General features: G+C 37.6%; 1 protein-coding gene across 1 annotated transcript; it reads right to left on the bottom strand.

Annotated features, from left to right (window-relative positions):
- Window positions 1-419: 419 nt before the first annotated feature.
- On the bottom strand, window positions 420-26,882 carry nox4 (NADPH oxidase 4; the record flags this gene model as incomplete). Its single annotated transcript, XM_079246207.1, has 18 exons — window positions 420-540; window positions 637-737; window positions 2,608-2,676; window positions 4,026-4,134; window positions 4,223-4,342; window positions 4,942-5,023; window positions 5,678-5,738; window positions 6,385-6,447; window positions 6,688-6,852; window positions 11,253-11,412; window positions 11,699-11,779; window positions 14,051-14,123; window positions 14,418-14,445; window positions 15,001-15,098; window positions 21,480-21,564; window positions 21,967-22,077; window positions 26,301-26,396; window positions 26,826-26,882. 18 exons carry the CDS (start codon window positions 26,880-26,882, stop codon window positions 420-422), a joined length of 1,680 nt encoding a protein of 559 aa, XP_079102333.1.

Raw genomic sequence — 26,882 nt, 5'->3', positions numbered from 1 at the left:
CTTGCATGAAGACAAGTGGCCTTCATGGAGGAGTACATTGAGGAAAAGCAGCAGCTTGAGGAAAAACAAAAAATTATGAATGAAGAGTTCGAACAGGGAGCTGGCTTCTTCAGTTTTTCCCACATGTTGAGTAGATCACATGCTGAAGTTGATTTTGCTAAAGCTCTCAGTAGGAAGTCAGGCTGATCTGTAGAGAGGAACAGGCTTCATGCAGTGAGCTAACCTTTGTCTTTGTTTTGAGCGGTTTTGGGGCATTTTCATAAAAGTCAAATGTGACTTAACGGTTTACAGATTCATGGGTGTGCACACAAGTTCAAATATCCAAGGCTAGCAACAGATATTCAAAAAGGTACTTCGGCTAAAGAACGATTGCTCAAAAATGAATGATGAAAAATAATCCATCCAATCCTGATGTTTAATCAGCTGAATGATTCCTTGTTAAATTCAAAGGCTGTTCCACAGGATCGAGCTGAGTTACACAGTCTGTGCAGAGTCCTGGAGATGCCCTTTGGTCCACAACAGAAAACCCCAACTCGCTTCCTGAATCACAAAAAAGAAGAAGAAACATTAACATTCTTGTATGATAGTTTTCCAACAATACATGTACAATTCCTAGTATATTCCTTCTTTACTTACCGTTTATTACTTTTTCCGATCTCATCAAGAAGCAACTTCCACCTGGGTCGACCAACTTGCAGCCTTGATGTGAGTGGACGATACTGCTCCTCAAACATACCCTAAAACAAAAACACAAAAAAACAAAAGCAGACATGAAGTCATATTGTCATTAGATTGGCAACATTTCCATTAGGAAAACCTGAGAGCGCACAGATCTCAACCAAGCTGCTCATTTCCAACCATATTATGATTTTCACCCTGTGTTACGGCCCTACACTCTATTTATATAAACTATTATAGGGATGCCAAAGTCCAGTCCTCCAAATCTGCTATCCTTTAACTTTTAAATGCATCCCTTCTTCAACACACCTGAATCAAATGGCTGAATTCCCTCATCGGTGTGTTATTCAGCTCTGCAGTCTGCTAACCAGGCATTCATTTCATTCAGGTGTGTTGGAGATGGGATGCATCTAAAAGCTGTTGGATAGCCAATCTTGAGGACCAAACTTGGACAGCCCTGCTATTTGATTCATTGATGATCAAAACATAGCTTAGCACTTGAAATAACAATTACATTATTATTAATCAAATGTTTATTAAAAACAGCAATTTTGTGATTTTTTTTTCTTTTTAATTTCAACATTTAAACTAGTATTTTTGCAAACTAGCATTTTGTATGCAGTCTAGAAATACATATAAATAAACATGTGCAAAGTAAGAAAAGGTTTCTTTAGTAAATGATTGTTTTTATCTTCATCATCAACCAACTCTATTCAGAATTTAATATATATATTACGAAAAACTATATATATATAGTATACCCAACAGCTCATCTCCCCCCCATAATTTGTTGTCCGCCAAAAAACAAAGCTTCTTTATTTTTTTTTTCTGTTACTCAGTATAATTGTATGTATTTATTATTTCTAGGAAACATTGTATATAAAACAACAGCAATGTATACAAGAATATTCTGCCTCTAAAATCTCTGATTACTTCAAGAGTTACATAAAAAAAAAAATTCAAAAGATTTAAAGAAATAAAATCAAAATAATCACAATGGATAAAAATGTCGACAGAAACACTTTTGCCTGTCTTACATTCAGACCTAAAAGCTACTGCTGCGTGGCTCTATGAGAACCACTTACGCAGGAAAAAACTGAATGCCTCGGCTTTCAGTGCTCACCCGTTCAGTGCCTCTTTTCCCTGAGCAAACCTGACCTCAAAGGAGGTCACGCACACCGCCTCTTGCGGGTCAAAGCTTTCTGACAACACGGTGTAAGGTTACTCACAATAGTGTCGTCTGACTTCCTGCCTTTGCATGTCTCAGAAAGAAAAAAATGAAGAAACTTAGTTATCTGCTCAGTTTAAAAGCTTTCACTTCCTAAAATCACAAAAAGAAAGTGCTACAAGCAGCAAACAGCAGTCTACCAATGTGGTTTAAGATCCTGCCAACCAAACTAAGCAATCAAGCTGTAAAGAAAAAAAGAGAACTCTCCCCGTCGGGGAATCGAACCCCGGTCTCCCGCGTGACAGGCGGAGATACTTACCACTATACTAACGAGGAGTCATAAATAAATACACACAGGACAGAGAATGAATGTGCACCACTGTGTCTGTACTACAGATTTGTCCCATGTAAACAAACACTACATGATGATGGTTAGAGTGCTTATAACACTACATGATGATGGTTAGAGTGCTTATAAGTGAGATGCACTGATGAAAACAAGTTGATAAAATAAGTTCTTTATATTTCAGGACGAGACAACAGTTCTAGAAACAGTCATCGGTGGAAAAGTACAGCCTTTGTCCTGTTTCTCTGTAAAGTACTGCCCTCTAGTGGGACACATCTACAATTCACCCTACTGATTTAAAATCAATTTTATACATTGTATTTTCAATATCCGCTTAATGAAATTCAATGCTGCGAATGAAATGAAACTGGAAAAAGAAACTGTGTATATGTGTGTGTCTGTGTGCCACACTTACCTGCTGGTTGTCTGTTTGACTGACATACAGTCTCAGATTAAAGTAGTCGGGTCTGTTTTCCTGCCAAAGCTTAAGCAGAAACATAAACATGTAGAGTTCAGTGTTTAGTTAAATTTATCCATAAATGTTATTAATGTTTTGTACAACCATGGTTTGATAAAACGTATCAATTGTCACATTATATTAGGACTCATTATACTGTTTTTGTGCCATTTCATGAGGATCCTGCCCTGCATTATTATTGTAATCTACTCATCTTTTAATTTTAAAAGTGCAAAATGATACACCAAAACCTTACAAAACCTTATTGAAAGATCTAAAGTGGCATGCTATCTGTTATGACAGTTTCTTGCATATGGCATGACTCCGATTCCACCGGCCACACAAAGACTGACTGTTTAATTGCCACTGAGATTTGTCCTCCATGTTTGAAGGTCGACCCAGAAGGCTTTGGCAATCAAGATTTTCTGCACTTGATATCCTTTCATACTAAATGGTGTTTGCATCATGCAAGTCATATGTTTTTGGGTTGTTTGTTTTTTTTTTTTTATGTTTATGCAAGTCATATGTTAACCTATAGCCTAATGTTGACTTTGGGTACGGTTAAATGGTGTTTTTTAATTCGGAATTAAATAATTCAGAATTAATGTATTCTTCAACGAGTTTACATGAAGATAAGAATTCCAAAATTTTACATGAACCATGTCCTCACTTAATTCCTCTTTAGAGCGGCGGGTTGGGAAGGGTTCTGATTGGACGTGGCGTGATGTATGATGTTTAGCGGAAATAAACAAAGTTCGCTCCCTGCTTCTCGTCTTTTCAGTCATAACTTGTAAAAACTACATAAGTACCAGTTTCATCGCTTTTTTTATTATAATTTTGAAGTACCAGCTCAACACGAACATACTACTTCACTTTTTGCACCAACTGAGAAGAAGAAGAAAGATAGACCACCAAACACGGGAGGCAAAACAACGTGCGTCATCAGGACAGGACAAGGTAACTAGCATGTGCAAAACGACCGGAATTAAGGTTTACATGACAGAGAAATGGCCCTGCGATGGACTGGCGAGCTGTCCAGGGTGTACCCTGCCTGTCGCCCAAAGCCAGCTGGGATAGGCTCCAGCTTCCCCGCGACCCTGAATTGGAATAAGCGGTTCAGAAAATGAATGAATGAATGAATGAATGACAGAGAAATTAAATAGATCGGAATTAAAATGCAAATAAACCGCCACTTAATCAAAATTAAGTTTAATTCCGAGTTGAAATTAACATTAGGAGTTAAGTGTTTCCATGGTCGTTTTTTGTCAGTTTAAAGCGGAATTAACTTTTATATGGAATTAAACAGGAATTAAAACTCCCATGTAAACACACAAAATGAAACATTCAAAAAACTAAGTGACATGGAAAAACCTGACCTTTTGATGCAGAGCACATAGCAACTCTGCAAACCAGTAGAAAGACTGGAGTTCCCTGCAGACCCACACAAAGTACAACCTCTGCAACCTGAAACCCTTCCAGCCATCACTGAGTATAAAACAAGAAGAAGAGGAACAGAATAGTTTGTTACTTTGTTCATCAACTGTCAGTAAATGATCATTTTTACACAACTCACAGCAGCGCATTTAGCACACAGGCAAATGGCGTGACTCCGATTCCACCGGCCACACAAAGACTGACGTCATAGTTGAAGACCTCCTCTGATGGACTTCCAAATGGACCATCAACATAAAGCCTGATCATAAATTATGGATGCAAACACAAAAGACAGTTTCAGAAACAAAAAGAAGTCACAGTGAACTGATGAAATCTCAAAGGTTTGTATGTGCGTGTGTGTGTCAATAGTCAGACAGACAGCAATTCCCTAAGCACACATGTCAACCTCACAACAGCTGAACAAACAACTGTGTCATTGAAAATAAAAACAAAAACACAAAGAAATGCACTTTTCTCACAAACATGAAAAGAAACAGACTAATAAAACTAAAGACACAGAAATCTAAACCAAGCACTTCATGTGAAAACCAATTGCTGTGTTAGGTTGCCACCTCAGGGTTCACTTTCTGATCATAGGTGGGCACTGCGGTGCACCTAGGGAAAGAATGGCGCAGGCTTTTCACGGTTTGGTTGGTTTATTTAGCTCTGGTCTACTGCCACAATATACATTTCTTTCTCCCTCAGAGCCCACATCTAACTCCCAATGTCTGCCGGTCACAGCCCAGAGTTAGAGGTCAGCAGGTCATAAAAGCTATGACTTCTCTGTGATCCTGAGCCCTCAAGAGAAATCACATCAGACACATCAGTCACACAGCTGCAAAACACACATAAACCTACTTGGGGTATCTCCTCTGTTGGACCATGGGGAGGATCTCCACAGCTAATCTTGGCAGAGGAAGTAACAGCTGTGTGAAGCGCTCTGAGAAGAGAGAAAAAAGCTCTGTAATTACACTTTTTTTCTGTATCCCAATTCAATCCACTCTGTTTCCTTACAGCATGCCGTCATGACGGATTAAAGGGGCCAAACCAAATAAACCAACTTCCCTTCTTGAGTTCAGAAAGGATGTGAGCATGGATATACACAGTAGCAAGTGCAGATGAATGCACAAAGGCAACAGCTTCTGCTAAATGCGAGTCCCACAATCTTTTTCTCTGACACACGTCAGTGCTGAGTGTTATGTATTTGTGCGTTGTCTTTAAAAATCATGTTTTAAATGTGAAAAACAGGGTTCAGGTTACAGTTTTTAAGCTAAAAGAAAGTCTTGATGTACTGTAATGTTAATCAACAAGTCATGTGCTTACAAGTGAGTGTGAGTGTGGCTAATCACATTTTCCAACAGGACACTAAACTCTAGGAACAAAGATGGCCTAAAGGAGCAGAAGAGTCTTGTATACACACACGTACACATACATAAAGAAGGAAGAATACACAGACAAAGATTAACACATAGAAAAAGCAGCATTTCAGAAAAGCATCCTCCCCAGAGAGAAAAGAGAAGCTCCATCCTGTCGACTGATAGTGTGCATCTTTTTATCTGTGAGTTTGTGCATGTGCTTGTGTATGGGAACCCACCAGTCCAGTCTCCCACAACTCGCAAATGAACGCCAAAAGTCTCCCTGTTCACTGTGGGACACTGTAAAGAGTAACAGAGTTAGTTTAACACAGTCTGTTGTTAGAAGGTACAAGAGCATACACGCACTTAAATATAGAGAAAAATCTGTGCACAAAATCCAATCCAGAGCACATATACAATCCACATCTTTTGCACTTTTCATTAAATTTAACAATGCACATGCAAACACACACACACACACACACACACACACAAACTCACAGCGTTCCTGTTGGCAGAGAGCATTACTAGCCTCAGGGGTCTGTCTGCTCTCTGTCAGTGTGATTCTCTGCCCTCCTGCTCAAAGCTCCACAGCACATCAGGCATAGGCATGCACGCAGTTAATGTGAGTCACTCAGAGAGACTGTGTGTGCAAGTCCATCTGTGTGTGCTTGGTAAGTGGAAAGTTATTCCTATGTCCTTTGCTTTTCTCTAAAGTAATATGAACTAAATCTAAAGTATCAATAAACAACGGGAAACAAAATATCACTGCACAACTGTCAATCAAGCACTCATTGAGGCGGGACCACTGAGTGCATATTCTTTGCAAGGAAAAAGTAAGATTAAGTACAAGTAAAAACAAGTGGTTTTGAGTATCTATACAGACATGTCAGTGTGTTCACATTGTGTCATGATTGAGGAATGTTTTAGAGGGAGTTATACTTACTGTTGTCAGCGTGAAGGGATGGTTCTCAAATGACGACACACCTGGACAGTTAAGAACAATGTACTGGGAACAAAGAGAAGGGAAGGAAATGAAAAAGAGGCAGGATGAACAAGACGGGGAAGAAATTTAAGATGAAAGAGGAGGCAGATACAGAGAAGGAAAAGAAAATAAAAGAGTTAAAGCAGCAGTAAGCTAGAGTGGAGTTTTCCTTCAACACTTTATAGTTAAATAATATTTTAAATATGAAACAAATAAAGTAAAACGATCAATAACAGCAAAAGCACCAATGACATGCTTTCTTACCTGTCCAGGGCGAGCTTTGAAGTTCTTCTTCAGCATTCGCAACTCAATGACGTTACAAGGATGCCTGATTACTGTTACTATGGTAACAGGGTTACTGCTCCGGATGTAGCGGTACACACGCTCCACACAGTAGAAACAGAGAGGACCAGATACCCAAAGCCAAGTCTGTAAATGTACACACAGACACAAGACAAAACAGCACAACTACAGCAGAGGTAGTATTATTACAGTTTTACAACAGAGTTTATGGCCGCAGCAACAAAGGAAAAAACAACGACAACACTGTAGCCTTTTTGTGATCAAATGAAAGACTGTGACATACAATTACATCACGACTTATCTGGAATACATTCATGCAAAATCATCAGCTTTCGAGGGCCACTTTTAATTTGAGAAAGTTTGTAACTGTGACAGCATCTGCTGATCATCTAGAAAAATCCTTCTGATTTAGTTCACAATAAAAAAGCAAAACAAAAATTATAGTAAAATCCAAATTTTAAAAGCAATATTTGAGAAAATATATTATCTGTTCTGTTTCTTTATTATTCTGCTGGCAGTTCATATTTCTGGCTCTTTGCAATGAGTGGGACTTAAAACATTTTTTTTGGGCTCAAAACGTACTACTGGATAAATAATATGCACTTTTTTTTACTGTAGTTTTCCAGTATTTTTGTTGGCAACAACCTGTTCAGCTAACTTGAAAGTGTGGAAACTTCAGTCTACAAAACCTGTACAGTTGGACTCAGCACCTCATATACCACTTGCACAAACACTATGGAGTACTTTTATCGTGTACTTTTCCTGTAATTTATCGTTAAAGTGCCTTACACGTGATTAATGAAATACCTTTTTGGGTTACTTTTAACTGGAGTAAAATTAATATCATCGATACGTAGTCCGCAAAACCAGCAAAGTTGGACTCAATACTTCGTATGCTACTTGCACAAAAACTATTAAGTGTTTTACTGTGTACTTTTTATGTAATCCTTTAAAAATAAATCCAGACTCATAGCTGAAAGCTGATCATGCTCATTACCATACCCACCAAAGACAAAAAACAATTAAAACACCAAGTTAAAAAAAATCCACAGAAACACGTAAACAAAAACAAGCACCTCTACTGAAAGCACACATCCCACAGTTTCCAACCATACCAGTTTAATGTCGCTAGGACCAAGATACACTCAACCAGACTCAAAAGAATAAAAGCTAAAGATAAATTTGTGCTTCGCGTTTGGGAAAAAAAAACAAACAAACATCGTTGCACATTCTGTTTTACCTTTGCTCTTTTATTTCTTTACCTCCAAAACTTTTTTCCACCAGTATGAAGCTGTGTTTAGTACAACTACGTTCCTAGTGTGTTTGGGAGTAGTTAGCCCGGGTTAGCCGGACAAAATCAACGTATTCTGCCTGGTTACATCCGTTTCATTGGACGACGACAGACGTCAGTCATTCTGTGTCACAGCCATAGACTGTATGGTCACAACCTTTTTTTTTTTAAATTATTATTATTTTAAACAAGATAAAAAGACTGGCTTAATATATAACTAAATCAAAGACATTATGATATAACAAAACTGAGCTTAATAGGCCATTTGAAAATAACACATAAACAGAACCAAAAAACAATATAAAGACAAAAACCTGTGGAGACAAAGGATAAATAAAATAAAATAAAATGAACAAGGAACAACTAGGTCTACTAAAAAGTCCTAGTGCATAAGCGATTATAAGTGTCCAAAGCTTGTATTGTGTCAATGAATTTCATAGCTTTTTTAAAAAAAATATAACTCATTCCTAAATGTAACAAACAGTGGTTTCATATTTAAAAAGTGGCATTTGTGTATAAAATGTTTAGATAAAGAATTATACAAGAGTTCAGTCTTTTTGTCTTCTAATACAAGTTCAAAATTAATCAATGTAAAATTTAAATTCAGAAAATAACTAATTTTTTAGAATAAAATTCTGAAATGAACTCCAAAATTCTTTTACAAAAACACATTAAAAAAAACTGATGCATCAGAGTTTCCATCTCAGTTTCACTGAAGGAACAATTGTTTATATTGAATCGTTGTCTTAAAAACTCATTATAAGGATAGATATCGTTCACACATTTAAAATGAGTTTCTTTTACTCCTTTTTAAAGGGAAAGAAAAGAGTTCGGCTGTAAAAGTGTCTCTTATAAATCTGTTGCTACATTTTTTCATTTTAAGACAGACACCATTTATAACATCTGAAGGTAATTTTGAAGTAAACATGGACAACAGACTATCACACAATTAAAATGAGGGGTCGGTCATACCGATCAGCCAAACATAGCCAAAGTGGCAGCCTGGCATAAAGCTCACCATACAACTTGTGCTAGCATCTGCAGAGCGTATTATGCACACACACACACACACCCACATACCTCTTGAGGTGGTCAGTGTCACAGCATCTGCTCTTTACACTTTATCTTAAATAATAAAATAAAATAAATGCAATAAAAAATAAATAAAATGAAACAACGGAACTCCAGAAGAAATGCTGCACTATAAAAACATTCCTAGAAATGATTTAAAAGTCAGTGGGATCGAGTTATGCATACAAAATTCCACATGTGACGCTGAGGCCTCGTCTATTCCAACTGGGGAAACAGGGATACTGAATATGAACAGAAAATGACTAAATGAATATGTTCTCTTTTTTTTATTATTTTGCTTTTATGTAAATAGTGTTTTTGAGTAAACATGTTTTTCATCATGAATCAAACATAATTTCCTGTAGTTTTATATAAACAGGGTGATAAATAATTGAGTTATTCCTTAAAAATATTAAGTAACCAACTTTTTTAGACCTGCAAATGAAGTTGGATCACTTCTGCCTTTCAATACCTAAAAAAATCTCCATTTTCACACAAGTTGCCAAACTGTGACAAATTGTGCCAAACTGTGCTGAAAAACTGAAAAACGCCTGGCCACCTCTTTATTAAAATCCCTGTAACTTTGTTGTGCTTTGCTTCAGCTTCACAAAACTTTGCACAGGTACTGTCCACATGTTGAGGCATGGTTTTCTGGGTATTTTTGTCTTCAGAAGCAATTCTTAAAGCTTTTATATATTATGAAATGCGAAAAATATTTAGACGAGAAAAAATATATGAAAACTTTCTCATTACATCTTCAATTACTTTAAAACGGTAACATCTGTGGTGACAATTTCACTAGATATATATAAAATCCCATAATTTTGGGCTTTAATTTAATATCAAGATGGTTTTGTAGAATGTAAAATCACAGAGAAATATGCTATTCTATTTGTGTGTGTCAACTTTCTAAAGACCCTGTGGGGTGGAAAAAAGGTTAAAAGTTTGCGGCCCACAGGTTCAGCACCTTTGTAATAAATAGATAAAACCCAGGAAATTGCTGTTTTTTGTTACAGGATAAGTACTTATAACTAAAGCTGATGCTATGCTACAGATTCAATCGGCTTATCCCTTTAACATTAAGCTGCATGGGCTCCAATAATGTCTATTTTGAGCCAATAACCATCAAACTACAGTGGGAGTTTATCATTTGGGCCATATTTAAGGCCCCAATCAATCAGGCTTAGTTTTATTTTCAAATGCAGAGGAAAGCTGCACCATCTCAAGCGGCAGGCAAAAGTTAACAGCAAAGTAAAATGATGAGTTGACTACAAGGATTTGTGTTACCGTTTGTTCACTAAACAAGTGTTATCCATCTTAAATCATTGACTGGCAAATAAAAAACCTGTGCATTCAAGTTTCTGCATAAACTATAAAGACTAATTTCTCAACAGTGATAAGTCATAATACACACAGCTCACATTTTTCTCCTCTTATTAAAAACACACACACATCTAAACAGGGTATAAAGTGACACAGCAGCTTATTCTGTCTATTAAAAGTTAATACACCAATGTCATTATGAAAAAAAAAATGACACTTAATATTTAATTATTTATGACTTGGTGGTTCCATGACAATAAAATAAAAGGAATACCTTTAAAACACATATAAGCCCAAAGGACTCTAAACATATTCCCACAATATATTTATTTATCCCAGAATGTTATTAGCAATAGAGCATTAGTAAATAATTTTAAATTATAAATCAAAGGCTTTAAACACATTATGTTATCAATAATCTGGATTAATCTAATCTTGCATCCAGTAATCAATAATTGGTCTGAGAAATCCTGATAGGAAAGACTTTGACTGTATTTATTTCAAAATATTGTAAACTATATAAATCTGTTTTTTGTTTTTTTTATGTTTTCTGTTGGTTACCTGTCAGGAATAATTGCTAACAGCTTCAGTAAAGTTTGGGAAACACATTAAGGTGTCAGGGGGATTTTAGTGAGCCAGCACGTTGCTTAACAACCATGTGCAAACACGTAATCACACACACAGGAAGAAACACACAACTGCAGGCCTTGATGTAGTGAGCCCCTCCCTAAAAGCTTCACACCTCTAATAAACAGGACAACCTCCCTCCACAACTTCCCAATACTCAACTCACGTGTCGAGCACTCACTCAAAAGGCACACAAACATTGAGAGAGACGGACCTGAGGGTTGTGTGGTTGGAACTGAGCCTCTTCTCTGCATCTGCTCTCTTCATCTTCAGCATAGTCCAGATCCTCACCCTGCTGCTCGGTGCTATTCTGATTGGTTCTTAGGCAGCCGGGGGGGTGGGCCTCTATGTTAATCTGATACTTCAGAGCCCCACTAATGAAAAAAAGTAAAAACCTGAAGTGATATATCTAAAAAACTTAGGGTCTTGATATTTCAGACAGACAGAATATGTTAGGATGATAACACTGACAGTAACGTGTGTATTACACTCACAGAAATATGACAAAGAGAAATGGTGGGTTTAGTAAGTTCAAGCTGACTATAGCAGACTCTAAAAACTGGTGATAACATTTGCTAATATTGTACATGAGCTAAACTAGTTTCCTGTCTTTTGGAGAAGGAGGAAAAGAAAGGCAGTTGGACTTTAAGAGATGCCTACCCGATCATGTGCACCATCAGGATGATGTAGAAGACAATAAAGAGGTTGTGTGTGTACCAAAAGATCTCATAGTTGGACATCCTGAAAAAAAAAAAAGATCTTTTATTATACACACACACACATACATGCTTATTATATATATATATATATATATATATATATATATATATATATATATATATATATATATATATACATATATACATCAATAACAGTAAATATAAAAGCATATGACAAAAATGTACAAAAAAAAAAAAGTCCTTGTATTATGATGCAAAGAAAGAGGGGGCAAGGAAAACAAAATGAGCAGACAGAGAAAGAGAGGTAGGAAAGCTTGTAGTTTGTTGAGAATTAAGCAGACTCTCAGTTCAAAGCTTGAGTAACCAGGAAGTCAGAGGTCAGTAACTAAGGACTAATTACACATAACAACCCACCATAAACCAGACAAACAATTAACATTATACAAGCCTATAAAAACCTTTTTTTTTTTGTTTTTTTTTGTTTTTTTTGTTATTGTTTTTAGGGAAAATAGCTTCTGATTCCATTCAATAAGTCATTATGCAGGTCTTCATAGGTTGTTGGATCCATTTAATTTAGTCAGGTGTGTTGAAGATGGGATCCACTGAAGCCTTGCAGGACTGCGGCCCCCATTGGACCAGGTTGAAAAGCCTTGCCTTACAGTCTGTGGTGCAACATGAATGAAACAGGACATGATGTTCCAGGGATGCTCCTGGTGAATGGGCAGGCCAGTCCTTACCATCAAAGCTTTTGTCATGAAGGAACTTCTGACACACTGCAGCCACTTGAGACAGAGCATTCGGGTTAGGGTTAGGCTCAAAGGATCTCATTCCAATACTTAATGGCCATTATGATACCGTTGGCTCTCACAGTGGCTCTCCGACCAGGGAGCAGGACCACCATGATGGTTGTGAGATCATTTAAAAAAACATATAAAGTCTAGTTTATAAAATGAATTTAAGATTTACAATTGCTTTTTCATTGAGAGTTTAAAGTTAGTCGTCATGTAGCTCAGTGAATATTACGGACCTGAGAAGTGCTAGTATGAATGGATCACTGTGGCATCGTGTTCTTCTGGTGTGCAGTAGTCTTCATCCCACAACTCCAACCACTTAGCTAAACAATTATCTAAAGCCTTAAATGGTCTGGAAAAGCCTCCTATTCTCTATTCAGCTACTGAAGAAAGCAAGGAAAGAATTCACATACACACGTATATGTTCAGGTCTCACACACACTGTGGGTCACTCACTATAATCTGAGTACTGACAAAGCTGCGTCTGTTAGCATGTCTGCTTATCGTCTCCATCATCCACTACATGAGTCATCAAACCAGGCAGAAAGACAACAGCAAGCAGAGTCAGAGGAAAAGGACGAGACTAGTTAAATCAAGCCTGCTACATACTCAAGAACTGACAACTGACTAACAACAAGAAAAAATTTTTTTCTTCGGGTCATTTCATACTCCATAAGAAGTTGTGTCTGGAATGAGGCAGAGATCCCTGCAGGGGTCTGTGCATTTATGTGCAATATACCCAGATTTTAATATTTAACAAAAAAAAGTTTTCCAGAGTGGATTGTACAAGCCGCTGGGTCTGTTTGTTTAAAGGCCACAAATTTTTCGACTTTCTCACCACCTTGATCAGCTGTTTTATTAAAACAATCCCTTTCGACTGCATCAGCAATACTGCATAAGCAGCAACTTTCCGCTTCATGTTTACCCATGTTAATCACGTCTACATGAAATGTCTTCATAATTACACAATATTTCTCTGAAAAATATGGTGAACTATCAAGAACTGTCTTCAACTTTATCCGCTGAAAAAAATGACATAAATTATTTTGTTGAGGCCTCAAGAACATGAAAAAAATTCTCGCTTTTCATGGAATATTTAGCCAGCTTCAAATGAATACCATGTAACTTTTGACCCAAACATTCGCCTGATGTGAAGAATAATGGATGATTTATGGGGTCAATATACAGTGCTTGACGCATGCTGGTGGTCCAAGGTGGCTGCCCTGCTCAGAAACCAGACATTGCGTGTTGCAGGAACAGCTCAGTCTCTCATGGGACCATTTGACCTGGAGTGCTTTGCTTTATCGTTCCCCTCTTTAAATACTCTGCTTTGAGCTACTTTTTCTTCCTCTTCGAATGAAAGTTTGTCATTGCCAAATGAAGTAAGAAGGTGAAAATGGTGTGAGGATGCCAGAAAGAGAAGGCCAGAAAGAGGAAAGATGCTAGTCACCCTTTGCAAAAAAATTGCGCTGAATAATGTTTTCTTGACTCACACTAACTCTGATCATCTCAGTGACTGGAGTGGTTTTAGTTTAACCTACCGTACGCAGTAAGAGGAGGACATGAACATCAAGAGGAGGATGAGAACCAACAGCACACCAGTAACTCCTGGGACTAAAGAAAACAATTCAATAACAGAGTGGAGACAAAGCAAAAAAGTAAGTTTACAGTCAAGGCCACATAATATACCAATCTTTGAAACTATGAGCTGGGACCTTGCGATGATATTCCTGTTTAATTCAACAACCATGCAATTAGCAAGCAAGATGTTTTTCTTAAAGATCTAAAATCAGCAAAACAATTTAAAAAAAAAAAAAAAATTAAGGGAAAATAATAAGACTGATGAACATAAGGACATCTTTGATCTACTTTATGCTCTACAGTTGGTGAGAAACTAATCCTTCTTACTTGTGGTCAGAATAATGACTTTGGGGTCCTGGGGAGAAAGAAAACAACATCAACATCAATTCTTGTGAGGATCAACTTAAGCAAACCAAATATGTCTCTTTATTGGGTAAGAAACAACTTGTGAACATATAAATTAAGTGCTTCAAGTGAAAGAAAAACCTGCTTTCTTTTTGGTTTTCTGAAACAAATGAATAAGTTTTATATTTAAAGGGTTTACTGTATGTTTTATCCTAAATGTGCTTCATATTATTTAAAAGCAGCTATACCAACTTTCATGAGTCTTTACAGCTTCAAAACAAGGGGAAAGTTTGTGCATCTCTGTGCACCAACTGGCCAAATATGCAGTGGCAAGGTACAAGATTTATGGGTCTGTTTACCCAGTTCTAACAGCACCCAGATCGCAGATGTTGTCATATTGGAACAACACTGCTTTCAGAATGGGGTCAGACAATGTGTTTGTGTGAAACATGGAACACTGAATCATTAAACTTAAGCTTCATTGTGATATTGTGATGGTTGAGATTACATGCCAAAGAATGCATTGAGTCACACATGCACTAATATGCACATATTTGAGTCTCACCTCTCCTCTGTAGCGAGCCAAATTGAGTGCTGGAAAGTCGTCCGAGTAGCTCGTGCTAAAGTTGACAACATTCGCCAGGTGGGCTGAAACATGCACAACTGCAGGAGAAGAGAAAGCATTACACCAGACTGATTTAAAACTCACTTTTTTTGTGCTAACACAGCACAACATATCCCGCTCTTCCTATGCGTCAGACAGATAATGAGCTACCAGTGGACACTCATAGAAACATTTCTTTGTCCATTCAGCAAAAAGTCAGCAAGACTCACTGCCTCATACACACACACAGACACACACTCAAACACTTCTCCCTAAAATCACAGGCTAAACATGCAGCCGTTCAACAGCTGATGGAATTAGAGGGTGTAATCATGAGACATAAGGGCCCTTTTTTCTCCCCCATATCTTTTCCCACAACCACTTCCCACCCCCTCTTCTCTTAGTCTCTCTTCTCTCTTTAGCCTGCCTGCCCTCATCTGTTGTCTCAGAACTTTCTCAGAACGTGAGAACTTTGCCCAAGGGAGAAGATGTGTGTGCTTGTATGTGTGCATGAGTAAAGTGTAGGAGTATATGGTAAAAATAACATAAGGCCAAGTTTACAGATGATGCAATAGTGAAGACCAGATGCAGCATCTGTTATTTTATTAGCTTTACGAATCTCAGTATGAGCCAGTTTGTCCAGACTGAATTTCTGTAAAATACCATTTACACAGTACTATACTGTCTGCTCATAGAGGCTCATTTGTATTTTGGATAACAGCCTTTTTAGTCTCAGGTAAAAAGTCTTTGTAACCGTAAGAAATGTTGCATTGACACGTGCATCTGAAAAGTTCCTCCCAATGCCATGAGCCATGGTTGAACTACATATTTGCTTCTAATTAGCCAAAGTCATAATCGATAGGATGCTTACTTTCAAATCAAGATGGTTGTGGTAAACCATTCATTCATTCATTCATTCTGTCATTCATTATCTGAACTGCTTAGTCCGATTAAGGGTCTCGGGGAAGCTGGAGCCTATCCTAGCAGTCTTTGGGTGAGAGGCAGGGTACACCCTTGAGAGGTCACCAGTACATCACAGCATGGTAAAACAACACATGAAAGTCTTTAAGGAATCAAATGCTAGAAGTAAGAGCAACTGGCATTGTGGGCTGTATGGTTTTTTTTTCCACTTGCCTGAATAAAGAAAAAAAAAAATCCGCTCATTATGTTTATTTCTTGTTTGAGTAAGGGCTGCACCAAGGAGGTTCAAATAAAAATAAACGTATTCTTTGCAGAGCAGGTTTCAGCCTGACAAAAATACAATTTTGATTCTACATTATTAGCATTAGATCTTTTAAATTATGTATACTGATTTAAAAAGACCTGGGTATTTAACTTAAAGCTGGAGTTGGTAATGTTAGGGAGCTAGTAGATTTGAAGGTAGCACCCTATCTTGGCTCTTCCCCGCCAAGGAGGTTATGTTTTTATCAGCATTTATCTGTTTGTGTTCAAGATAACTCAAAAAGTTATGGATGGATTTAAATTAAATTTTCAGAATTTGTTTGAAATGTGAAAAGGAAAAACTGATTTAGTTTTGGTGGTGACCCAGATCACCGTTTGGATCCAGGAATTTTTTTAAAGGCCTTGGTGGAGGTTTGCGCTCTCCGAGTGCTTTTCTAGTCTGCAGCTTTTTCCACCAACGATTTTCTCTTTCTTGGCTGTTTAGCGGGAAGAGGCAAATAAACCGAGCCGGGGTCGGGGAAATCCTTCCTGCATTTTCTAAGCCAAGTTTGCCTTCCGAGTTTCTTCTTCAGTACTTTGTATTTTCCTCCTAACACGCTATTTATATGCAGGGTGTGGCTATCAGGTATGCGCTGCGGGAGAAGGAGAGCTGGGAGAAGAAGCTTAAAAAATATAAGAAATGAACTACTTCAATTTGGCCCGAACATTTTGATTGGTCAGAGTTTTAACAGATTTACAGTAAACTGAGGGGTCTAACTATATTTTTTATTGTTCATGATTACAAAATGTACAGACTACTATCAGGACGAGGAACCACTTCAACCAGAGTAAAAAAATGTCTCTGAGCAAGATAACCTACCCCAGCTTTAACACCAGCTAAAAGAAAGGAGAATCCAACTGCAAGATTCACTAGCTAAATGCTACGACATGTCGGTTTATTTTCTCCCCGTATCATAATCTGGTATATTTTCAAGAAAATAACAATGCAGGAAAGACGGGTAGAAAAAAACAGGAGCATCCCAGCCAAAACGAGATACTTGCCAGGTATGCACACAGATAACGAAACCTGTGCACCAGGATCTGTGATGTTTGGTTGATTTCTTTGTGCTTTGTTCTGTCTTTTCAGTTTTAGGTTTTCTTATTCTGTGTTTTGGTTTACATCATGTCCAGTATGTTTTTATAACAGCTTTTACTTCGTACACTGCAGTGATCGCTGCTTCCTGCCCTTGTTTCACACCTGGTTTCATATAACTGATTCCAGCTATCTACAATTTTGGGTAGTTAGGTGGTACCATCATAACTGCCAGGTTTTCTTTGTTTGTTGTAATATATTTGTCACCCCTACCAGTTTGTTTATTTCCTTGATTTCAGTTCAGTTTTATGTTCTGTCGGCTGTTTGGCTGGATTAATGTTGAATGTTTGTTCAGATGGTTTTGGATATCCTGTTCTGTTGCATTGAAGTATCCTTTGTTCTAAACCTGCATGCCTCCAGCCCACTGTCTTCTTTTGGCTCATTTTTCTAACTACAACCACATAAAAAGTAATAAGTGAAACAACATTATATTCAATTAACCAAGTGTTTCTCAAATCCGGTCCTCAGACCCCATGCCCTGCTTGTTTTAGACATGATCCTCCTCCAAAGCACCTGAGTCAGATTATTGAACTTCCTCATCAAGTTCTTTGCAGCCTGTTAACGAGCCCTTTATTTCACTCAGGTGTGTTCAAGTAGGGTTGGCCATAAAACATGCAGGACAGGGGGGCCTGAAGACTGGAAATGAGAATCTCTGAATTAACCATATATAAAATAACTAGCGAGAAACAGATCTTTGTCTATATACATGTCTACACAATGGCAACGTTGAGAACAGTTCCCAGAAGAACATTTGACAGAGTAATTACCATTAATCAAAAGAAAAAACTCTGGCGTTCTAAAGGCTCATCTCTGCTCCATTACATATGTAAAGATGACGTTTGTTTCAAACATTTTTATACATTACCGCCCTCATACTTCATGTTTCTTTTATGTTGCCATGTTTGTTAAGTCAGTGCATATACTAGTGGAGAGTTCAGAGATCACTTCCACATGCTAACACTAACAATAACACTAGCTGGTAGCTGTAGTTACGGACACATTCACACAGCCTCTCTTTAAGTGCTTCTGCCAGGTCTTCATTTGTTGTTGTTCTCAACTTATTCTTCTGCATTTTCTTAAGAAAATTTTTATTTGGTAGTTTCTGCATCATCTTCTTCCTGTTCCTCTTCTTCATCTCTGTCCTTTCACAAGCTGCATGTCAGCAATAGACCTCAACATTGCCTCTGTGATTTCTGGTGGTATTGCTCCATTTTGGGTCATGATAGATAGCGAAGCCCATTGAAAACAGACCTAATTGCATGTGCATACAACACAAGAGATGGGCAAAACTGTCCATCTGTCCTCTGCATTGGTCATAAATGAGCCTTAATATGTAACCAAATTTAATGCACTATTTCCAAAGATTATTTCTAAGCAATTAACTAAATCTGATTTTTTTTTTCAACATCTGAGGTGGTGTAAAGACAATTGCATAATGCCATGTCTATGGACAGTAACAACAGAAGAGGTCCTGCTACCAATTTGGCATAAGGTTGGCAAGACTGAACTAGAGCATGAATAGAAGCCTAATAAGTAGTTGACACACGTTGTTTGCTTCCATTGTATCCTACATGCTTGGGATGAACCTAAATTACCCAAGACTACCAGTCGATGCAGAGTCCAAATAGTGAAGCGCAGCGGTGAAAGTGTAATGATATAAGCTGAAATAATGCAGAATATGTTGATGTGTTATTTTCAGAAAACACAACTATCTTTGAATATAACAAAATACAAGATGAGAAGATCATGTCCATATTAGGCACTATAAAATAAAATAAATTAAAATAAAATGAAACAATGAAAGGTGATGCTGACTTGTGATTCTGTCTGGTTTATATTATTTTATATTCAGTCTTGTGAATCTAAATAATTAGTTTTAATGTTACATTATTCCTTACAGATTCGTGTTTATTTTAATATTTATTATAATGCAAATAATGAAATGCAGTAATTATTTAAAAATCTCTCATCTTCAAAATGTGCTTCAATAATCTGGCACCATTGAAATCATACTTGTCAACATATATTTAGACAACTGTTGTGAATGAAGAATGGATTCAGTGTAAAGTGCTATGGGTACTTTGAAAGCCACTATATAAATCAAATCCATTATTATTGTTAATATTATTAGACAAATGCAGGACTGCTGGCAAAAATCAAAGAGTGCGGTTTAAGTGGCTTACTTGCAGTTCCTCCATTTTTATATATCAGCATGGTACTGTAGATGCACCAACATGAGTCAAGCTCCTCAGAAATCAACTCACAGCGTGAGAGGTCAGTTAACCAGAGACCCTGCAGACCAGCAACGGCATGAGGCTCCCATGATGTCATGGGAGGAGACTTGCAAAAATAACAACGCACACTCACAAATCTGGACAAAGAAAACATGCAAAACCAACAAAAAATATTTGCTGCACAAGAACACAGTTCCAGTTTGGATCCATTTATCTACACTTTACAAATAGCTTCTTAGCTATTTTAGGTAAGACTAAAGCATTATCTATGGACAACTGGAGCATGACCCATTTATCAATAATTTAATGACTCAGTTCCAACATGCCTATAAAAAGCACTCCACAGACACAGCTCTATCATTGATTGTGGATAATTGATTAACAGATGTTGATTGTAAAAAGATATTAGGAACGATAGTAATTGATTTCATTTTGATATCATTAACCATTAAAACTTTAATGGTGTGGAAGAGAACTATTAGCATTATGGTTTAAAACTCCTTGCTATTATTATAGATAATATATAAACTTGGAACGAAGACATTATTAAAGTTACAGTAAAAATGGGAGGAGTGATCACAATTACAAGAAAAAGCCAATTTTCTACCAATAAATGCAATGAAGGAAATAATCCAATCTCTAATCTTTTCTGGTCGAGTGCATCAAATGAAAATACTCGAGAAACTTCACATGCTACTAACCCGAGAAGCACACGTAATAATTAAATGGAATTACAGAACAAATCACAATCACAGTGCACAATCATTTAACAGACCAATGAACGCGTTACCCAGGCATGCCATTCATCTCCCTCCTGGCCTCCCTCCTTCTGAGAGTTGCAACCCTGACCTGCAGCCCACATCCATGACAGAAGGAATCTCAACACGGAGCACAGCTTCATTAAGGATGTCATGCAGAGTTAATACAGCAATAAGGTTCACTTTTTAACAAGTTATTTTAATGTGTTTGAGATGTCAGGCATAACAAATCACCCAATGAAGATCTAATTTCTTTCAATACACTAATTGTTTATCTGATTTAGCAGAACAGCATTTGTCAACATCCTCTTCCTCCTTCCACAGACCAGCCAGTCTCAACTAGGGATGCACCAATCCACTTTTTGGGAGTTCCGATCCGATACCAATATCTGAAATTTGAATTTCTGCAGATACCCATATTTGCCAATACCAAATCTGGTTATGTGAGCATTATTGTGACAATGGTTATTATTGCTGTTACAACTGTGTAAGATTTCATTAGGTTGTAATAAATTACCCATCCTTTCTTAAGTTACCTCACCAATACAAATATAATAACATTACAGATCTAACAATTTCAACAAGTTTTATTTTGATTTGGCACATTTTACTCAAATACAACTACGCATGTGCAAATTTGAAACAAAGATCCCGCTTTTAGTGTAACAAAAAAATGTCAGATTTTAACATGCAAGGCATTTATTTCTTTTAAAACATGTCTAAAGCATGTCATCAAACACATCAGTGCTAGTGTGGTATTGGGTATCTGATGTTTTATCGGATCACTTTTATTAATACCAAGTACAAGTACGGTGTATCCCTAGTCTCAACAATACTTTTTATTTGTCACGCCAACACTGTGGTTATCGAACAAAATGTTTTTCCAACTTTCCACCTCCATCACCAACACATCAACTTCTGCCTTGGTGAAATTGCAGTTTTGCTCTTTTCTTCATGTTTGCCAATGTGCCATGAGGACGGCAGGAGGAAGAAGAATCACAGAATAACTGCAACTAAAGGAGAGCCAACTCAAAACTAAACTTAACACAGTGATTAGTGATATATGATTGCATACATACATGCTAGGATAGTTAGAGGCAGTTTTTTTTTGTTTTTTTGTTTTTGTTTGTTTACCAGAGAAGATGCAGATTGCGACACCACATGCAACGTGGAAGGTCTTGCTCTTGTCCAGCAGCCTGCGGGTCTTTCTGGTTGATACCTGTGTGCACCACAGAAAAGGAAAAAGGACCTTGTGACTGTCTATCAAGGGACTCACATAACTTTTCAACATCTCACCCAAAACGCCACAGATTTTCTCCATGTTTAAACAGTTCTTTTTTAATATGAAGGCAGATTTTAAATATTTTTGAACAACCTGCACACATGTTTGTCTCTTCTCATGTAACCTACAACTTCACATATTACACACAGAAAGAAATATCAGCTTAAAAAAACTTTTTTTTTTTCATCCATGGCAACTTTATAATGAGAGTTAATTTATTTTAAAGCTCATTAAGTTCCAGTCTGTCCAGTTCAGGCTTGTTACATTGCTCAGAGACTGTCGTAACACCCCTCCCACACACCACCATGTTGTACGTTCACTCCTCTGTATCTGACCTACCGTGTGCGCTCCTCGTACAAAGGTGAGCAGGGACCGGCACATGGGCAACAGTACCAAGCTGCAGTTCAGGTTCAGTACTGATGCAGACGCCCTGCTGATGCACAGTCCAAGCTGGGAAAACACACACACACAAACAGACACATACACATTGTTAGGCACGGTGCCAAAATGAGGCCTGATTCAGCAGTAAAGTGATTAAGACACACGCTTTATGGTTTAGCCTCTTCAGATTGAAATGATTAAGTCATGGCCCACTGAGCACTTTGGGGACAACTTCATCACAAAACGTTGTTTTCCAGTGTGGTGGGCTGAGTATCATTTATCATTGCTGTGAAACTCTCTGTATGTGATCCCATTAAATAGAGTATTTTGCTTAAGTAACTCTTCACTCTCAAAAATAGAGGTACAAGATAAGGACATTTCTGTACCTATAGGTACATTTTAAAGAAATGTTCCATCAAAAGTACAATACTGGTCTTTAAGAGACCAGAAGCACACCTTCAGAGTATGAAAAAGGGTTCAAAGTGACATAAAGTACAAATTTGTACCATTTTAACCATAAGGGTACCTGAAGCATTGAAAAATGTTTGTCGTGACAAAAACTATTGTTAGCAGCAGTGCTATTATTTTAATATAATTTTTTTTTTAAAAAGTCGCCTCAAAAGAAATGCATTGTTAAGACCGGTTTAGACGCACAACGCTTGCTGTAGCCCACAACGTCATGCCGCACGTCACGTTGTTCACTTGCTTCTGTGTTTACATTGAAGTGGACTTGCTTCGGATGAGAGCAAAGATGGAGAAAAAAAACTATCACGGCTGTAATGTTACAAACTGGAGCAGAATTGAGTGATGACAGTAGTACTACTTAACACTCATTTACTACAGTAGTTCTACTTAACACTCATTTATTACACCAGACAATGAAGGTCAGATGCTGCAAACATAGTGTATGGCTGGTCAATATTTTGAGTTATTGAAGATTATTTCTAGATTAAAGATAAGATAATATTGCTAAGTGGCATGGACCAGGCCTGATGCTGTGGAAAACATAAAAGAACATAACTTGATAAAGTGAGGTTGAACTTGATAAGGTACAAAAATAGACCAGAACTGAAGGGTACAGAAATGTCTCTCAAAAGAGTACACCCCCAGCGACAAGCATTTGTACCTTTTTAGGTACAAGCTGGTACCTCTATTTTGAGTGTGTTGTATCGTTAGAAACTAAAAGTAAACAGGCTGAAAACCTCTAAAAGAACCAAACTTGAGTCAGCCACTGCATCTCGGAAAAACATGCTCAGACAGCTCATGATACCCGGATGAAAACAGGGAATATTTTACGTGAAGTCATGGAAATGATATCATCTGTGTAATCTCACTTTATAAAATCCCAATGATTAAATCTGTGTCCATGCTTAAACTCTGAATGCGCTTTGTCAAAGTACTGCAAGTGCCATCACTTCTATTGACTCCCGATGTATTAAAGATAGATGTGTATGAGAAAAATGAAGGTTTGATACTGATACAACATTTTTTATTGCAGGTTTCGAAACTGCTGGTAAAGTTTAAAAAAGAAAAACTTAGGCCATAAAGACCTGAAGGATCACAGTTTGCTCTGCAACTGACTTCAGCGTTGAAATATAAGAATGCATCAGAGAGCAGGCCAAATATGAACAGTCTAAATATAACAAGTGAAGTTTAACACCAACACGATTAAACAGTTGGAGGCCTTTACCATTTAAAAACTTCCCTACTGATAACACATTTAACACAGCATCCAACGAAAAGCAGCTGACAGCAAAACCACAAATAGGAGATCAGATATCATGCTTTCTGTACATCCCCAAACAATCCAAAGCCACACAAGCTCCCACACAGCGAGCTACACGGATGAATAAGACAAGGTGCTATTTGAAGTTATTTTGAAGTATGATCGCTTTGAAATACATGTCCACATGTAGACGCACCATTACCCATACATAAGCTTAAGCCCTGTAGCAAGGTATTCAGTCAAGCCAGCATGCCCACACTTGCCCCTCTACCCCTTTTACATCCCACAGCAGCGGTTCACACATGCTGCTTGCTGTCACTGCTTATTTTTCCATGTTACTCTGACTGCACACATTTTTTTCTTTTGTTTGATTTTGCCGCTTTATTGTAGCATTACCTCAAAGTTGTCATTCAGAAGTACTTCTAACTATAAATGTGATCAGTTCTGTTCTCACTTTAAACTAAAAGCACCCAGGGAGCCCAAACATCTGCCAAAACACTGTCATTTCTTTAGCTAATGATTGTGAGCATAATTTTTTAATAAGAAGCTCTGATGGCAACATTGGAGCCATCTTCCCCCGGATGCATGTGGTGATCTGCATCACTCCAAAATCTGAAAATTTGTTCCTTATTCCATTTCAGGGATTTCCTTAAAAAATTAATCAAAAGCAGCTGTAACTCAGGGGGAAGAGCAGTCGTCTTCCAACCAGAAGGCCGGTGGATTGATCTCCGGCTTCACAGAACGACATGCCAAAGTGCCCCTTCGGAAAGGAATCCTGCATATCCCCCAAGTGTGTGTATGTGAATGTGTGACTGTGACATGCAGTGTAAAGTGCTTTGTGTGGCTGATGTGATTGGAAAAGTACATGATAAATACAAGTCCCTTTACCATTTACCAGTATTTAATATCCTACTGAGAGTGAAAATGAGGACATCCCTTTGTAATGTCACATCAATATCAACTAAATCATGTTTGTTGTGGAAAAGTTGATGGTCTGACCCCATCTTTCCCAGGCTACCTGTCGAGGTGTCCTTGGGCAAGGTCCTAAATACAACACGAAATGATACAACACGCTATATTGTCCTACAGGAAAAAACTTGACACTGCCTCCATTGTGCTGATTGCTGCGTGAATCTGTGCAACAGTGTAAAACACTACATAGAATGGGTGATGTCCTGTGTAAAAAGTGCTCTGAGTGATCAATAAGACTAGAACTGTGCCATTTAAAGAGTCCATTTTTGCTATTTACTTATGCTGAACTTTTGTCTTGTGTAAAATTTAAAGTTGAAACACATACAAGCCTGTTATGAGGAACTGTTTATTACAAGGATATAAATCTTTAATTTGATCAGCACTTTGTGCTGCTCTACTTTAAATACAACAAAGTTGCACTTATTAGACTCCCAACAGGAAACATGGATTCTGGAGACTGATCATCTAGTCACCAGACTATTTTATGTATATATCCCCCAAAGTTTAATCTCCCCAACATCACCGTCTCCACTTTTCACTCACTGTGCTACTCCTGGTTTGTGCAGTTCATGTAGGATAACTGGAAATCAGATGTGAACTTGTTATCCTGGCAAGTATCGATTTGCTTTGAGCCCTTTGTTTCTCGTTCCAGTGATCTCTGCTCAGGTTGTGTTTAAATCTCAGTTAAGATTTTTAAACAATATCTCAAGTTCTCTAAAAACATGCAGAGCAGAAACAAAGAAGGAGCGGATGCATGGGTGTATTCATTACAGAGGTCTTTTTTCATGCTGCTGAGGCAACATGTTGTAATCTCTCCTCTCTCCTTGAATCTTTTCCTCACTTCCTCTATTGAATGACTTTTAGTGCAGGACTAAAATATGAGAACAGGGAGGGTCTGCCCAAAAAAATCTGAACCATAATCTTAATGGTATTTGAGTGATTTTCCCAAAACAAGGAAAGCTTTCACTCACACAAGCATCAAGAAGCACATATACAGCTACACCATTAATAACTTGTGACAAAAATTATGCCACCCGAGTCAGTGAGCATAACAATGTAATCTCCATGCTGTGTGTTAGTAATTGTAATCATGGTAGAGATGGCTGACTCTACAGTATGCATGCTCTCGACACCCATGCACAAAGCTAACTATCACAAAGTTAAAAGTTAGCAAATTCATAAAATATGCATCTGAAGTTCAAACATCTACCAAAAACCTGCTCATACAAGCTTGGAGCAGCATATTTAGCACCACAGTCCCTGCATGGATATGAACTCTAAACGACAATAAAAAGTGAATATAAATAGATTTTGAGGCCATGCAACATTATAAATAAAAAAAAATGAAAAAAAAATGAAAATGTTGCTTTCTTATGAGTAAATCTCAGTAACAAAATTATTTCTAGTTACGCATGACAACTGTAATTTGATTCATCTGCAACATACACTCTTTAGGTAAACTGGCTTCAAGAAGGCTATTACTGTATTGCAGCTCATTATCATGGCTTGCATGGACACTGACAACTAACTGGTGTGAAGCCAGCACCCATTCAGGATATTTCATCTTAACTGGAAAATCATAAGTGTTCCTCACCCCGAGCATCTTGTAGAGGTAGTGGTATTGCTGCCCGGTGGAGTATAAGAGGAAGGTACTGAGGAACAACCAGGTGTTGGCTCCAAGCCACAGCATCTACACACACAGACACAAAGTCACCATGTTTAAACAGCACAGGATGTCCACCGCTGTCAAAACTACAAACGTGTTCTATAACAGGCAGGAAATTAAACAAAAAATAAATAAATAAACTGCATCTTAATGTTCTTGTGCAAAATAATGTTAAATGTCACCAATAGCCTTGTAAATATTTCCTGTTCCTGGACGTATTAGATGTGACTTGAGGCGATTTTAACAGCTTTCGAGGATGCAAACATATCTAACTCACTGTAAGCAATAAAAATCAAGTCCTTTTTTCCTCGAATTAGAAGCTGGAACAAAACCTAATGAACATTATTTACAAATTATGTCGAAAACAACTTTTAACAACTTAAATAAATTCTTTAGCAGCTGACTACATGAGAGGAGTCGTTTCAAAAGTTTCTGACTAAAAGTTTCCCCCACCAGGACCAAGTGTTTCGCTCCCTCGTTGGCGATCCAGCTCCGCACCGAAACAGCCAT

Source organism: Telmatherina bonti (assembly GCF_933228915.1).
Source record: "Telmatherina bonti genome assembly, chromosome: 9".
In the NCBI taxonomy this organism is placed as follows: Eukaryota; Metazoa; Chordata; class Actinopteri; order Atheriniformes; family Telmatherinidae; genus Telmatherina; species Telmatherina bonti.
Note: the sequence above shows the minus strand (reverse complement) of the source record. Positions and strands in the feature narration are given on the sequence as shown.